Source organism: Charadrius vociferus, unplaced genomic scaffold, assembly GCF_000708025.1.
Source record: "Charadrius vociferus isolate BGI_N301 unplaced genomic scaffold, ASM70802v2 scaffold604, whole genome shotgun sequence".
NCBI classification, from domain to species: domain Eukaryota; kingdom Metazoa; phylum Chordata; class Aves; order Charadriiformes; family Charadriidae; genus Charadrius; species Charadrius vociferus.
The window spans coordinates 258,848-272,002 of record NW_009648244.1 but is presented as its reverse complement, the minus strand read 5'-3'; the positions used below and the strand labels follow the sequence as shown (position 1 = coordinate 272,002).

Genomic DNA, 13,155 nt, shown 5'->3' with positions numbered 1-13,155 from the left:
ACAAAACCAAAATGACAACTGTTTGCGTGGAAGGAAGAATGGGTTGGAGCTGTGGTAATCAGTGGTAGCTTAACCTTTAAGTAATGGAGGTTGAAACCCTGAGGAGAGTGAGGAAAGACAGACAGTAACAGATACCTAGTCAGATCGATCTAGACCCTCACCTATCGGAGAGCAGAAGCTTTCAGGGAACTAAGTGGAATCCCATAGGAGGTAGCTCAAAAAGGGCCAAAGAGCACAGAAAAACTGGAAAATCTTGAAGGACAACAAAGTGCAAGACTAGTGCATCCCACTACTCAGAAAAGCAAGAAGTATCAGGAGACCAGTTTGGCGGAGGTGGAACATGATGGAGCTCCAGTGCAAAAAGGCAGTATAGCAGGAGGAACAAGCAGGGACAGCATACAAAGTATGAACACAGAAATATCACAGAGGCACGCAAGGATGGCAGGCAAGTTATTGACAGCTAACACCAATAAAGCCGAGGTACTCCATTGCCTTTTCTGCATCAGCCTTCACCAGCATGGCCTTCATGCTTAGAGACAGGATTCAAGGACCAGAACCACCAGTCACGAAGAAGGACCAAGTCCCAGGGATTACCTGAGAGGACTCAACCCACGCAAGCCCATGGGGTCCACCTGGCTGCATCCACAGATGCTGAGAGCGATGGTGGTGTCCTCGCAGCACCCTTCTCTACCATGCTTGAAAGGTTCTTGAAACCACGAGAGATCCCCAACAGTCCAAAAGGGCTATCTGGAGCACTATATACCAGTACAGTCCATAGAAAAGTCATGAAGCGAGTCCTCTGGGAACAGACTTCTGGTCAACGTGAAGGAGGAGAAGGTGCCTGGGAAAAGTCAGCATGGATTCATCCATGGTGAAGCATTTGACATGGCTAATGGTACCCAATCCTATCTTTCCTTCTTCAGTCAACAGTTGTCCCTCCTCACCAAGAATTGCCTGTTCCCCAGTGCAAAACAAGAGTTAGTTATTAATCTTTTATCAGTTTACACCTCCCTGTTCACACACAGTTGTTCAGTATTGGAAGAGCAAAACCACCAGAGAAATCCAGCAAAAGGGACAAGGAAACATTCAGAGCCACCAATCACGAGTACTAGAGAACTATCGAGCCAGAATACAACCAGGCTGTATCCAAAACATCTATTTGGGAGAAAACTACCAAAGAAAGAGGTAAATGCTGTGGAAGGGCACCTGCAGAATTAAAAACATAACCAAGCATACCTGTAATCCAGACAGGACACAGTGGTGATGCTGCTATCTTCCAAGGACAAACTGACATGACTGCTAGGGAATTTTCAGTAACTCAGCTACAGAAATGACAGAAGGTCCACGCACACCATCACAGATGAAGATCAAAGCCAAAATCAGTGCCTTGGCATGAATATTGATCTCCACTGTAAATTATGAAAGTAGGAAATGGGCTACAAACATTGCCGCAAGAGCCTATGGAGGTGGGACATGGGTGGCACTGGTGTCAACCCCAAGGAACAAGGGGAGTGGAGGCATTCAGGAGGAGACAGGGCTGAGAAGCCTTTCCGTGAGCAAGCCTCGCTTGGGAAGACCTGCCATCCTCCCTCCGTTGCGTCCCCAGTGCCTTTCCTCCTCCAGCCCCTTGCTCTCTGCTCATCCCAAAGAATTGAAGCTCCATCTCAGGGGTGGCCCATGCGGAGCTGCCATGGGCCTCACCGTCCTCGTCTGCCTGAGCTCTGTGCTTGGGAAATGGCAAGCACAGGCAGGGGAGGATGAACACCACCTTTCGTTGCTCTTGGCTTTTTTGCCTGTGGTTCCTATGATTTTCTGGTGTGTTTAAGCGATGCAAGCAAGCAATAACAACATTTGTAAAAGGATGTCTATGAAAGCAGATGCTCCTAAATAACAGTTTATTAAATACTCAGCCTCCCAGCATGAAACAATGGGGAAGGGGGTGAAGAAAAAGAATAATAATAATAAAAAAAAAAAAAAAATCAAGAAAACAGGATCCTTAAAGTAATCTATGTAAGGGTTCATCTCCACAGGGAGAAAAAAGGATAAAAGCCAATAATGCTAAAAAATACACAGCTCTTTCAGTACTTCCCAGCAGGATACAGAACAAGAGTAAAATATACCTTAAAAAGACTATTTATAAGGCAACTTCAAATAGAAGAGTTAAGAGAACATCAACAAACAAGTGAAAACTAGAAGTAATCCCTTCTCATAACAAACAACAAAGATTAAAATAGTTTTGGTACTATCATAACATAGTGGCATTTGTCTCATGCTGCTGAAGTGTTCTGCGATACTGTAAATTATTTATATTGGCTTATGCTTATTCTTCTTAAGCTAGCCAATATATAATAAAAATATAACAACGCACACTTACACAATATTTCTCACTTTAAGTATCTCAGTATCCTTAAAGAAATAAAGTATAGCAATTATCCAAGTAAGAACCAGGAATACAGAAAGATTTCACTTCACCCTGAGCCAAAACAAAGGGAAAGGATGAGAGCCCAGACATTTCCATTTCTCTCATACCCACGTGCCCTGTTGATCAAAACACACACCACCATAACAAAGTGACTACTCTAATGAGCATTACAAAAAAAAAAAAAAATCAATTAAATTCACCAGTGAGTAAGACAAGATGAAACGTAATGATTAACTTTTCTCTTCGCTAAATGATTTAAAGATTTTGTGGTCCACAATTATTTCACTGAGACATTTAAATTGAAAACATTTTAAACAAGGAACTCTGAACCATGAAGAAGTTACCGTGCATCAGCAGGTCTGCTGATCTATACATGTAATCACATGTGGAGGTAAATGTGAGGTAATTCAAGGTAGTTTTCTTGTTAATAAGAGGCAGATTACCTAGCTCACCTTCATCAGTTTCTCCATATGAACAGAGGCGCTACGTTCGCTTGGAACCTACTGAATTTCACTCCAGCTGCAATCTGAATTAAACTTGAGATGTCCTACCAGGTAAGACCCCAGATCAGAAGCATAACTGCTTTTTAGGTGCCAATAATTGTTTTGCATGAAGTCTCACACTACTGTATCCTAGAATTGCACTGCACTGCAACCCGAAACAACAGAGGGCCCTGCTGAGTTTCAATGCAGAAGTGCAACAGGATTTTAGACTACAGTGCTGTATACCAGCCGATATACAGCATGCTCTGCCCTCCCGTGACTATAGCGTTAATACCTTTCTGGCAGGATGCAAAGAGCGAAAATCCGTACCTCACTGGTTCCTCGATTAGGATCGCAAACTGGACCAAAATTACAGTTAAGCTGTGGATATTGGATTCCCAAAAGAAATAGGACATGGAGCACACACAAGAATCATTGGAACTGGGGTTGTCATGGGGAATGACCTAAGTGTAAATATTTGGATGGTTGAAAATTTTTCTTACACTTTTTTAAAAATTTTCAACTATTTTTTAATGCAGTAAAGGAAATTCTGACCTTTCACATCTCTATAAAACAAATAATTTTCCACCCAAAATGTGGATTTAGAAATTCACGGTAACCGACAGATGAACAGCTTGTGTGTACCATGCTTGTTTTTCTTTATGGCTAGAGTTTCTCAGCTCAATAAATCTTCCATGAGATTCCCATCTTAACCTCTGGTAGCAGAGCAAGCTGAGAGGTCATACATCATCCAAAAAGCAGGCTGGCTTCAAGGTGAGCTCACAGAATAATTGACTGGGGATAGAAGGCAACCAAACTATAACCTCATGACGCACTTCAGTACTATGCTCAAATCAAAGGGTTGACTTTCCTTCTCCCAAAGCCAACATTATTTTTTCAGTCCATATAAACACACAAAACTTATCAGTTCGCATATTTAACATACAATATATTGCGTAGCTATGATTTTTCTATAGAATTGTAACAAGATTAAGTTATGCTAATTTCTGGGTAACATCCCACATTCTCTTTGAAACTCCTTCCAGTCTTGCAGATAAAATATCCACATCCTCATAAAATCTAATTTTTTAGTAAGTGAAATCATCTTCATGCTGCCCTTCTATCATTATAGGTATGGGAAACCTCTTTCTGGCATGGCACCGTTAGCTAAACATGAGTTGTTTGGAGCCAAGATCTTTCTCTGCTTCACTCCTTTTAGACTTGCTATTATGTTCCTAATACACACGACCATTATTATCTGAAGATGCCTATTAAAACAGTGCCTAAACACAATTTCTGATTAATTAAACCAAGATATCCAGGGACCGCCCTTTATTTGTATAGTGCCTAGCGCAATGAAGTCCTCATCCACCATGGAAAATCTCCCTATTCCTACCACACACACCACAAATGATACCAGACAGAATAAGAACTACATCCCCTGCAGTGCTCCGTAACAGTCAACTTCACTGCCTAGGAAAGGAAAGGAATGGCAGCCTGCAGTCAGTAAATTAAGTCTCGGAGGATCTGGGATCCTTCTCTTAGTGAGAATTTCAGACAGCATCATACATCTTACAACCCCACCTGCATTTTTCTATCTGTAAACTTGGCTAACTTGGCAAAAAGACTGCCTGGCAAGTGTGTCAGTGAGTGTGCTGAGTGAGCTGTTTAAGCTATCATTTCCTATTAGTCTTAAATCTATTACCTTTCTATTGCACTTTTGTATCTGATCCCTGGTGAAAAAAATCTCAAATAAATAACCCACACCTACACCCATGGTGCAAAAACCCCTTAGCTCTCTATTCTATATGAGGGCTGACTTCAAAAGGAGTAAGGTACACGTGCAACACTGTAAATACTCAGTATTTGGGAAGGCAGCAGTGCGGAGACATGCCCAAGGTTGGGATTTTGCGTCCCAGAAGCAGTAAAGGTGTCTCAGGATGTAGTTTCAGATACAGTCAACCAGCTCTAACTGCAGGCCTTTGTCAAAAGCAGCACCTGTGATCTTCTACCCAGCCTTCCCCTCTCCATAAGATAGAAGATATCCATGATTTCCTAACAGCGTGACTGCAGGATGTGTACAGCCATTCCCCTTCTCCTATCGGGCTGGGTCTTCTTGGATCAGCAATCTGTTGACCCAACTCTCCCCCATGTCATTCAGTCATTGGCAATGAACACAGCATGAATGCCAGGTTGAGAGCAAAGTTGTAGGAGCTGGCTACCTTTTATTCTGCATGCAACCCTCCACTTAACATGAAACAGCACCCACAGTATCTATCAGCTTGTGGTGCTTCACTTGGCTTAATTAATCCAGCTGATGTAGCTCTGCGATATGTCTCACACCCTTCTGGGTTGCAAGCTTATCCTTTGGCAGTGCTCGGGGAATACAGCTGTATCTCCTCAGGTACGTCTCGCATGGCTTTGCATCACGCCCTGTAGGTTATGTCCACACTGGTCTTTGGGAACAGATCTTGATCTCTTTCTGAAGAACACCATGTATCTATGGCACTGTAAAGCAACTAATGCTGTATTTCTAACAGCTCAATAACACTCCTTGAGTATCATCTATCGCAAGACAAAGAAAACTAACAGAAAGTAAGAAGGGTTAGTTTCTTTGCAGAAAGGGTTAGTTTCTTTGTTCTTCTACACATGCACTGATACATGTGTACTGTCCGTATGCCATTTGTCTCCCCAAACCAATCATGCTAAACATTAAGTAATTCAGAAAAAAATTTATAATTAAATTATTTGATTGAAGTAGAAACTCATAAATCACAACAAACACTAGAAGTGCTCTTTCTTCTAATAATACGAAGAATGTACATAAGCTGAACGAATCAACATAAAACAGTTCCCCGTATAGTCAAAGAGCAAGCTTTACTACTGAGACTTCTCAACTGAATTTCAACAGGCATTTTTGAAAATCTTTGAAAATAAAACATATTTTTGTCACTATTACTCAGACTGAGGTAGAACATGTTTATGTATATAACAACATAAGCATGGATGGCATTCAGACACAAGACGACAAGATAATTTGGCTGGAGACGAAAGACACAGAGAACAATATTGGCCTATTAAGGGGTTTTGTCATTTTAGTCATGCTTTTCACAATTCAACCATGATAAGGCACGGGAATAGAGACAGATCAAGCAGAATTAGGACGTGAATTCAGAGTAAGATATATAACCTTCAGATAATGATTTAAGGGGACAAAATGCAGGCATGGGAACAGGTGAGATTGCAGATCTTGAAATAAAAAGGCTGATGAAAATTAGAGGTTCTTTATCCTCTGCATTTGAAGATTAATTGTGGGACATAAGTCCCACATTTATAGCTGCTTGTAATAAAAGCTTATGGCCAGACTCCACAAATACTTGAGCAAGCGTAACTTCATATGTCTAAGTTAGACACATTTACCAGTTTTTAGAAACTGGGCCACATCCTGCAATGACCAGTAAGACTTTAAGACTTCACACTGAAGCAGTCAACACTATCCATCCTAACTTCTTGATAGTAGCCATCAGCTAACAAATTCACTTCCCCGTCTGCATTACCATTTAAATTAATCCAATCCCTGTACATTTATACAATGAGAAATATTACTTTTCAAAATAGGTTTTGGCACAGCCAAAGAATGAAGATTTGTTTTCCTGATGAAGTACCCCACCTTCCCCTACATGGGGAGAGACCACCTTCTTCATGTCCTTCTCTGAAGCTCGTTACTGACATAGAAAGATTTTACTGCAGACCAAAAGATCTAAAGCTGTAGGTCACTGGAGGATATTAAATGATAAGCAAATTCACATTTCTAAAGTAATTCTACCAATTTATTAGCAATGCTAGCTCCTGTTCCACAGTAGGGGAGATAATAACGAAGCCTTGTTAAAGGGCAATGCGATATCTTTTATGTAATGTCTTTTTTTCATTTGTGATAAAGTCATTAAAGCAGCACTGTGTCTTCTTGAAGCCTCAAACAATAGTCTGCATTAAATCTCCTGTGCAAAATTAAGGACAGTAGTTCACTGGAAAAATAAGCATCTGTTCTTGCTAATGCTGACGGCCTTCTAAAAATCATTAAACTATTCCAAATTGGCGACGATAAAACAAAGCAGAACTGTTTTAGCTTTTCCCAAAGCAAAGAGAAAATCCATTTTCCTTGTAAATATTTCTTTGTTCCAAATTTGCCCATATAGTGACCTGTATCTCATAAGGCGTGTCTCCCTTACGGGCTGCCTAAATCCCATTCTCCCACAATCATCTAGCTTGACCTCAGTGCCTTTTAAACCCAGGCTGGTAAGGGTTTGTCTTCGCCGCATTGACACAGGCTGTTGCTCCTGAGCCGTGCCCACCTCTCCACCAGTCCCAGGCTGAAAGGAGCTGGTACATGGGGCATAGCCGAAACGCAGGCATGAGCTCCGATTTCTTTTTGGCCTCTGCTACAGACTGGGTCAGTCTGCAGTGGGAGTAGTTTGGACAGCTTCGTTCTCCCAGGGCTACCCTAAAATTTGAGTTGGACTACACTTTCTTCGTTCACTTACTCCTTCTGCTGTATTGCATTTTAAATCCACCTTTGCTTGCTCTAGACATGTAACACTTCTGCAGCGTTAGGACTGAGATGCTATTTAAGCATAATTCTTAAAAACTTTTCAGAGGTATCAGCCCCGGTTTGGACACGGAGCACCCAAACACAGCACAAGATACAGACAAATCAAGAAACAAAACAAACCATCTCCTAACAAGAAAGTTAAAGATCCTGGAGGTCATGCACTGATGGTAGAGAAGAACTTTACATTATACTTAACCGCTCCTGCATAAAGACAGAGGATTCCAATAGGAAAACCAAAAGCTACAAGGGAATATAGAATGGATTGATTGCCTGGCTTGGGATCCAAACACAGCAAAAAATGTTCAATTAGCTCTGTCCTGGTTTTCATCTACATCACGGGTGAAGTCTACAACTACCACCACTACCACATGTAGTCAAGACACAACACCTGGTGAAGACCAGGTTACCCAGAGCAGCACAGGGAAGATGAATTTCCGATGAAATGCACACAGCCAGATGGTGCCTATTTCACTGTAGCTGTATGCCACAAAAAGGTAAGTGAAGAACCAACTTGAGCCTAAAAGCTGATGCTGTTTGTATAAAATCTTTTTTTTTTCCTCCTATTTTGCTTCCATTTTGGTGGCATAGGTGTAAAAGGAAGGGGAATGTTACTTCTTTCTGTGCTTCTTAATTCTATGTTGTCAAGTTACTGCAGTGATCATTGTTCGCTTTACCAAGGTTGCTAATCGGTGGTATTTTCTACTGCTCGAGTCAATCGGTTGGTGGGTTACTGGTTCACAAACTATAAGGAGACACGTGAATCTTAAAAAAAAAAAAAAAAAAAAAAAGAGGCTTTTAAAGTTCTAGGACAAACACATATTGTTTAATCATTAAACTCATCAAATTATGAAATAAATTGAAACCTTGGAGTAAAAATGGACCCATTCATCATGTCATCTGCTGGAGCAGTCCACCAAGCCAGCAAGCCAGCATCATACACAACATCATTATGACAACTCCCATTTGAAGCAGCGATGTAGGCATTTCGCTCACCTCCTTGAGGTCCTGGGAGCCAAACTCAGAATTACAGGGGTTCCTTCTGGTCCCTGCTCTTTGCCAGTAATTCAGTGCTGGCACCAAGCAACTCCTGAGAAAATCTCCACACCTCTGCCTCACCTACAGCAGTAACGCACAGGACACCATGGGAACATGAAGGTGATGAGGTGCACTGGCACCTGAGCGGGATTTGACCCAGAACCAGTCTGTTGTCCCTCCAAGCACACACGCTTGCCTCCACGCAACAACTGCCCAAGAGTGCGATTAGATTCTCTTCTACTGGCTGCTCTCTCATCAGGCCAACACTGTAGGAGCCAGGACAGTGGGGAGGACGGGCTGTCCACTGCACGCATGCACAGCCAAACCATATCCACATTCCCCCAGCAAGGTCCTCTCTGTGAATCCCACCCTGGAGGTCATGAACCACAAAGGAGAGCTAATCAAGGCACAATTACTGAGAAAACACCTTTTCTGGCTGACACATTCACATGCCCTGCAGGGAAAAGTTCCATATCCCTACAAGAAGTATGCACATATCCTTGGAACCCACAATTAATTTAATTTCAATACAGTTTTGCAGTAACTGCCTCATAAACACCCATCACCATTAACACAGAGGACCTGCCAAGACTGGGCTGCTTACCTATCACGTGTGGCAGCCTCTCACACTGCAACAGCAACCTGAGGAGCAACCCGCCTCGCTGCACCACACATTGTACAGCCTGGCCCCAAAAGGGCAGAGAGAGATCATCACACAGCACCATGAGGGAATTTTTCTGTTGCCACTGGAAAGGGCTGGAAGCCAATGTTAGATAAATTCAGATTAAAAATCAGGTGCATGCTTTCACAACAACAACAGGTAACTACTAGCATAGCTGTGGGAGGTTCTTCTTTAAAATCAAGAAGATGTTTATTTGAAATACGAGCTCAGACTTAAACCAGAGACAATTCAAAGTGGTCCTCTAGCCCTTCTCAGGTAAAAGACCAGATGATATTATCCCAGCTTCTCCAAAGCCTCATTAGTGAGGCATGGCAACTCAGTGCTTTCTGGTCTGATCCCTCAGTGCTCACCACCCTGGTCGAGGGCCACTGGTGCTCCAGACTCTGTTGGTTTCACTCCTCCACAACTGACACAACCTTCAGGATCCCCTAACCACAGATGAAAATTTCTTTTCATAACCCTTGAGCCATGTCTCACTTTTGCCCTTGCAGCAAAGCTAGAGTCAATAGCTGATACCAAGCAAGAACAGCAGAAAACCCAACTGTCTTCCTACAGGTTTTGAAAAAGTTTGCCTAGTCTCCTGGTCTTATCTGGTGTTCAGCATCCTAAGTTATGAAGCTTTGGCCGCTACCTTCAGAGGAATCAAAATGCCATCTTACATCACAAATTTTCAAAGCAGAAATCACATCTCCCTGTATATGCATACGCATATGGAGTTGCAACTTTAGGGACTTTGGGCATGAAAATAACACACACAGACATCACAATTTCAAATTCATACTACTTGGATCACACTTTAGTTCCCCGTTCGTACTTCCCAGTTATGATATTCATCTTCCCAAACAGCTCCACGTGCTGCTTTTGGTAATCACATCCTTCAAACACTTGTCCCTGTTATGTCTACCAACATCTACATATTCAAAACAGTCTCTGAAGCACATGCTAAACATCTGTTTCAACCACCTTTCTCTTTAGAGTTTAAGCTGTTCGCTGGAAAATTGCCATCCTAACGGCTAGCTCCTCTGTTAGTGAACTAGAGAATTCATTTTGTATTTATTGATTGTTCCCTAATGAAGAGTCATAAAGGTGCCAGAGTCTCTTGACCAGATACTACTTAATTAGTACCAAAGCGCATAAAATCCCAAATCAAATGGAGCTCTTTGTCCAACAGCTCAGTCACTGGAAAAGAAAAAGATGACATCACTTTCTGCTTACACAGAAGTCCATAAAATTTTATTAAAAAAACCCTAAGGAAATTAAAAAACTATATAAATTGTTCATTTCCTTCCAGTTCCGAAGACACCAAACAGGTCTTCCAGAAACAAAGCGCACTTTGCTAAGGGAGGTATTCTTCATAAAGGACCCAGCAACATGCATAGAATTTATTTTAAACTAGACAAAGGCAAATACCAATAAGACATTTGTCCTCTGAACAATATAATGTTTTACATTACATACAAAGACATAATGCAAAGCATCCAGAAAGTATTAAAAATTACCTCTAATGGATCTGTCTTTTCATCATTGTAGAGCATCAATAGTCCAACTTTTATGTTCCCTCAAACTAAGCTGTATTAGAGTATTTTTTGAGGGTACTTGCCCTCAAGAAGGCAGAGAGATGAACAAGAACTCCATTAAATGGAAAGGGTTTTTTTTTCTCTCAAAGCCTCAAAAACATCCTGAATAACTGATACCTCCTTGCAAGTCTTTCAAATTAAGTCATCCTGAAAGTTAATTCCCTCTTTTCCATATCATTTAAATTCTCAATTAAATAATTGAGAAAATAGCAGGAAGGAAAAAAGTCAACTAACAGAAGGAGGCAAAAGCCCACCACTACGTGGCAATAGCACTGCTGCTTCTGTTAGGCACTCTGCTTTTGGAAGGCATCTGTCTTCAGAGCAGTAAAGTAGCTTAAATTCTTTGGGATAACATAAGATGCACACAAGGAAATAAAGATTCACAATAACACAGAATCCATTAAATACAGGTGCCCTCATAGTAATTTACAATCCCTGATGTAATTATTACCACATATGTGAGGAAAAACCCCTTAATACATCCAAAACCACAATCTTTTCCTAAAAACTACCACTCCAACGCCAAACACTTGTTCTGCAAAAAATTCAAAATCCTACTCAGGATCTCTGCCCTATATTCAGCAGCCAACGTGATACAAGCTTCAACCACCCGAAGCTTTTAGCCTTCTTACCATAAGGATAAATGAGTGTATTCCTCAAGAAAGAGAGCAGGTTTGTCCAGAGAGAAAATGGAGTAGGACAAGCACATAAAGGACGAAACAACCACAGTAAGGCAAATATCCCAGGAAGGCAGAATAGCAAAGACATGAATGGGCTTCTCAGGCATATGAATTTGGCTTCTGTACCATAATCCATTATTCTTTCCTGGTTTGTTTGTTTGTTTGTTTGTTTTTTTAAACCACACCTTTTTTTTCATAATTGTAAAATTACACCAACAGCATCTCGGGTATCCCATATCATTTCACTAAGTCTTCCACAGAGTTTTGTTTTGTGCTTCCAAGCACATGAGACTAGATGCTCACCGGTACATCTCCCCGAGAAAATTAGCTCCAAAACAGTAGAAAAGAAGAAAAGAACCGTAGAAAAGTATGTAGAAAAGAAAATGACAATACAACAAGAGGGACAGCTAGCCACAGAGAAGCTTGGGAAGGGTCACCAGCGCTGCAGAGTGTGGTCGCACAGAAACCTCTGCTTACCCCTTGCTCGGATTCCAGCAGCTCTGTTTTGACTCTGACTGCCGGCATCCCATCAAGCATTAACATTCTGTTCTCAAAGGCGCTGATGTCCTAAGGCAAAAAAAGGAAAAGGTTAATCAAAAAAATGATGAAAAACACTTGGTTTAATTCACTGGTTTAGTTCTACAATATTGTAGAAATAAGTAAGTTTCTTTTAGCAGAAATAAGGTTAACAAAGCTGTACTATTAATTTCAAGGAGTAGCTACCAAGTTACTACTTCAGTTAAAACAATAAATTATACTTCCAGTTAAAAGAGAACTAAGTCTTTGTAAGCAACACGGGAAAATCATCTCCAATTACTATTTTTTAATTTGAAATTAATCACGCAGGTGCACACGTATAAATTCCTCACTTTGGAACTGGAAAGGAGAGCACTGATGTCAAATAGCTTCAGGTTTTTGGCAGCATACTCAGGTATATTTGATTTCAATCAAAACATTTGTACTTCTGTATTACCTACAGAAAGCATACACTTGAATTCAGAGAAGTTATAGTGAAGGTCTGTACACACACACACTATAAATTAACACACATCAACAACTCCTCAGATTTCGTATCATTCATTATCTTGTAAAGTTATTAGCATTTGTTTTCAGTAGAATGTAGTTAGGAGAGTTTAGGTTAACAGGTTGCCCAGAGGGGCTGTGAACTCTCTGTCCTTGGAGACACTCAGAAACTGTCTGGGCATGGTCCAATGTGGTCTAGGCGGCCCTGCTCGAGCAGGGGAGTTGGACAAGATGACCTCCAGAGGTCCCTTCCAACTCAGTCATTCTGCGATTCTGTGTGATATGTCAATGAAAATCTCCACGCACTCACCTCTGACACAAAAATAAAAAAGCATGTTAAAAAACATAAATTGTCCTTGGGGTAACGGGCAAGATATGCTGAGAGCTCCAACCTGAAGCGAGATTTGCAGAACTGTGCTTCCCTGAATCGACATCCCTGCTCCGAATGTCTCATCCCACTGTTGCTGGAGTAGTTGACGTAGAGAAGCAAAACAACCTCTTGTGCCTTCAGTTCAAACACTACCTCAACCCTAGTCAATTTTCTATTCCAGATGAGGCTCAAGGCTGGCGTTTGAAAGCTAGCCCCCTCAGCTGCCATTTAGCTTGGACAACACAGAGAGAATAAAAGAGATTTTATCCCCCACC

At 41.3% G+C, this 13,155-nt stretch overlaps 1 protein-coding gene across 1 annotated transcript in view; it reads right to left on the bottom strand.

The window, feature by feature from the left end:
* KLF12 (Kruppel-like factor 12) overlaps positions 1-13,155 on the bottom strand; it is a 177,216-nt gene that overhangs the window by 136,494 nt on the left and 27,567 nt on the right. Inside the window, exon 2 of the mRNA XM_009884207.1 lies at positions 11,965-12,054. Coding sequence (XP_009882509.1) covers positions 11,965-12,054 — 90 coding nt within the window. The remainder of the gene's footprint in view (positions 1-11,964; positions 12,055-13,155) is intronic.